The following is a 1966-nucleotide window of genomic DNA, read 5'->3' on the forward strand; positions in this document are numbered from 1 at the left end:
TCTTATACATTTTATTGTTGGATGTAACTGGGACCCTGTGTACATAATTTCGTTCCACCACATGTACCACATGATGTGCGAATGACAATAAAGAAACTCTGACTCTGACTCTGACTCTGTTTCTTCAGGTGTTAGCTGTGTCCTCTGGTGTTAGCTGTGTCTTCAGGTGTTAGCGGTGTCTTCAGGTGTTAACTGTGTCCTCGGATGTTAGCTTTGTCTTCAGGTGTTAGTTTTGCCCTCAGGTCTTTGCTGTGTCCTCAAGTGTTAGCTGTTTTCTCATGTTAGCTGTGTCTTCAGGTGTTAGCTGTGCCCTCTGGTGTTAGCTGTGTCTTCAGATGTTAACTGTGTCCTTTGGTGTTAGCTGTGCCCTCTAGTGTTAGCTGTCTTCAGGTATTAACTGTCTTCAGATGTTAGCTGTGTCCTCAGCTCTTAGCTGTTTCCTCATGTTAGCTATTTCTTCAGTTGTTAGCTGTGTCCTCTGGTGTTAGCTATGTCTTCAGGTGTTAGCTTTGTCTTCAGGTGTTAGCTTCGTCCTCAGGTCTTAGCTGTTTCCTCATGTGTTATCTATGATGCATTCATGAATCTTTGATATGTCTTTGTCTTTGTGCAGGACTCAGAGGGTGTGTCCATCATGCTGGGTGTGTGCAGTAGCGGTCTTCTGGTGTACAGAGACAGACTGAGGATCAACAGGTTTTCGTGGTCAAAGATCGTCAAGATTTCATATAAAAGGAACAATTTTTACATTAAAATTCGACCGGGAGAGGTGAGATCCTCCACCTGTGCTCCACAGTGAATAGTCAACACACTGATCCTGTTCTGTCTGGTCATTTTTAATAACCTTTGTGTTTACATCAAATGACTACACAGTCACTGAGAGTAAATTTCATCTTAGCAGGTGTATTATCAGAAAACGTTGTAACCATATTTTAAGACTCTTCTATAATTTTTCTCTGTCTTGCTGAGTAATACATCAGAGAGCAGTGACTTAGATCATCTGGTTGATAAATTTACAACTTCTTTCCAACCTTCATTCAGTAAAACTGAATAAGAAAGTAATCAATCAGCGGAGATTGGTTCTGTGGTTAAATTCTGAGTTATGCATTTTAAAACAGGCATCTAGGAAGCTGTAAAGAAAATGATGCTCAAAGTCAGAGTTTTTATTTGTCATACGCACCGAATGAAATTGTGTACACAGGGTCCCAGTTACAGCCAACAGAAGTATAAAATGTAAAAGATGAACAGTAATAACATCTAAGATATGAACTAAGAATAACGTTAAACTAAAAATACACTAAGCACTAGTAGTATAAAAACAATATGCCAAACAGCAGCATGAACATGAGTCTGTGTGAGCAGATGAGCACGTATGAACACAGCAACATGAAACAGATCAGCAGCAACATGAAACAGATCAGCAGCAACATGATGTGATTTTTCACAGTGATTATCCTGGTTAGAAGCCACTCCCTGTCTATATGGACTTCCGTCCTCAGCAGTATGAACTCAGTGACACATAATATTGCTAAACATCTGACTGGTATTTTAGCTCCTCTTGTAGGAAACGCACATCATCACATAAAGGACTCCATTGATTTTGCCAACAAAGTTCAATACTTGAAGCCAGCTGCAGGTGAAAACCTTGTATCACATAATGTGACTTCTCTCTTCACTTGCATACCCATTTCAGAGTCAGAGTCAGAGTTTCTTTATTGTCATTCGCACCTCATGTGGTACATGTGGTGGAGCGAAATTATGTACACAGGGTCCCAGTTACATCCAACAATAAAATGTATAAGAAAAACAGTAATAACATCTAAGATATGAACTAAGAAAAACATCAACTAAATATACACTAAGCACTCATAACATAAAACATTGAACATCAGCACAAACATGAACATGAGTCTGTGAGGAGATGTGCACGCATGAACACATCAACATTAAAACAGATCAGCAGCAACATGAA

General features: G+C 39.5%; 1 protein-coding gene across 1 annotated transcript in view; it reads left to right on the forward strand.

The window, feature by feature from the left end:
- Window positions 1-1966, forward strand: part of LOC119426476 (protein 4.1-like) — a 129062-nt gene that overhangs the window by 43038 nt on the left and 84058 nt on the right. Inside the window, exon 11 of the mRNA XM_037694037.1 lies at window positions 611-763. Within this exon, the coding sequence (XP_037549965.1) occupies window positions 611-763 (153 nt within the window). The remainder of the gene's footprint in view (window positions 1-610; window positions 764-1966) is intronic.

Source organism: Nematolebias whitei, chromosome 20 (assembly GCF_014905685.2).
Source record: "Nematolebias whitei isolate Nwh7 chromosome 20, NemWhi1, whole genome shotgun sequence".
Taxonomy (NCBI): domain Eukaryota; kingdom Metazoa; phylum Chordata; class Actinopteri; order Cyprinodontiformes; family Rivulidae; genus Nematolebias; species Nematolebias whitei.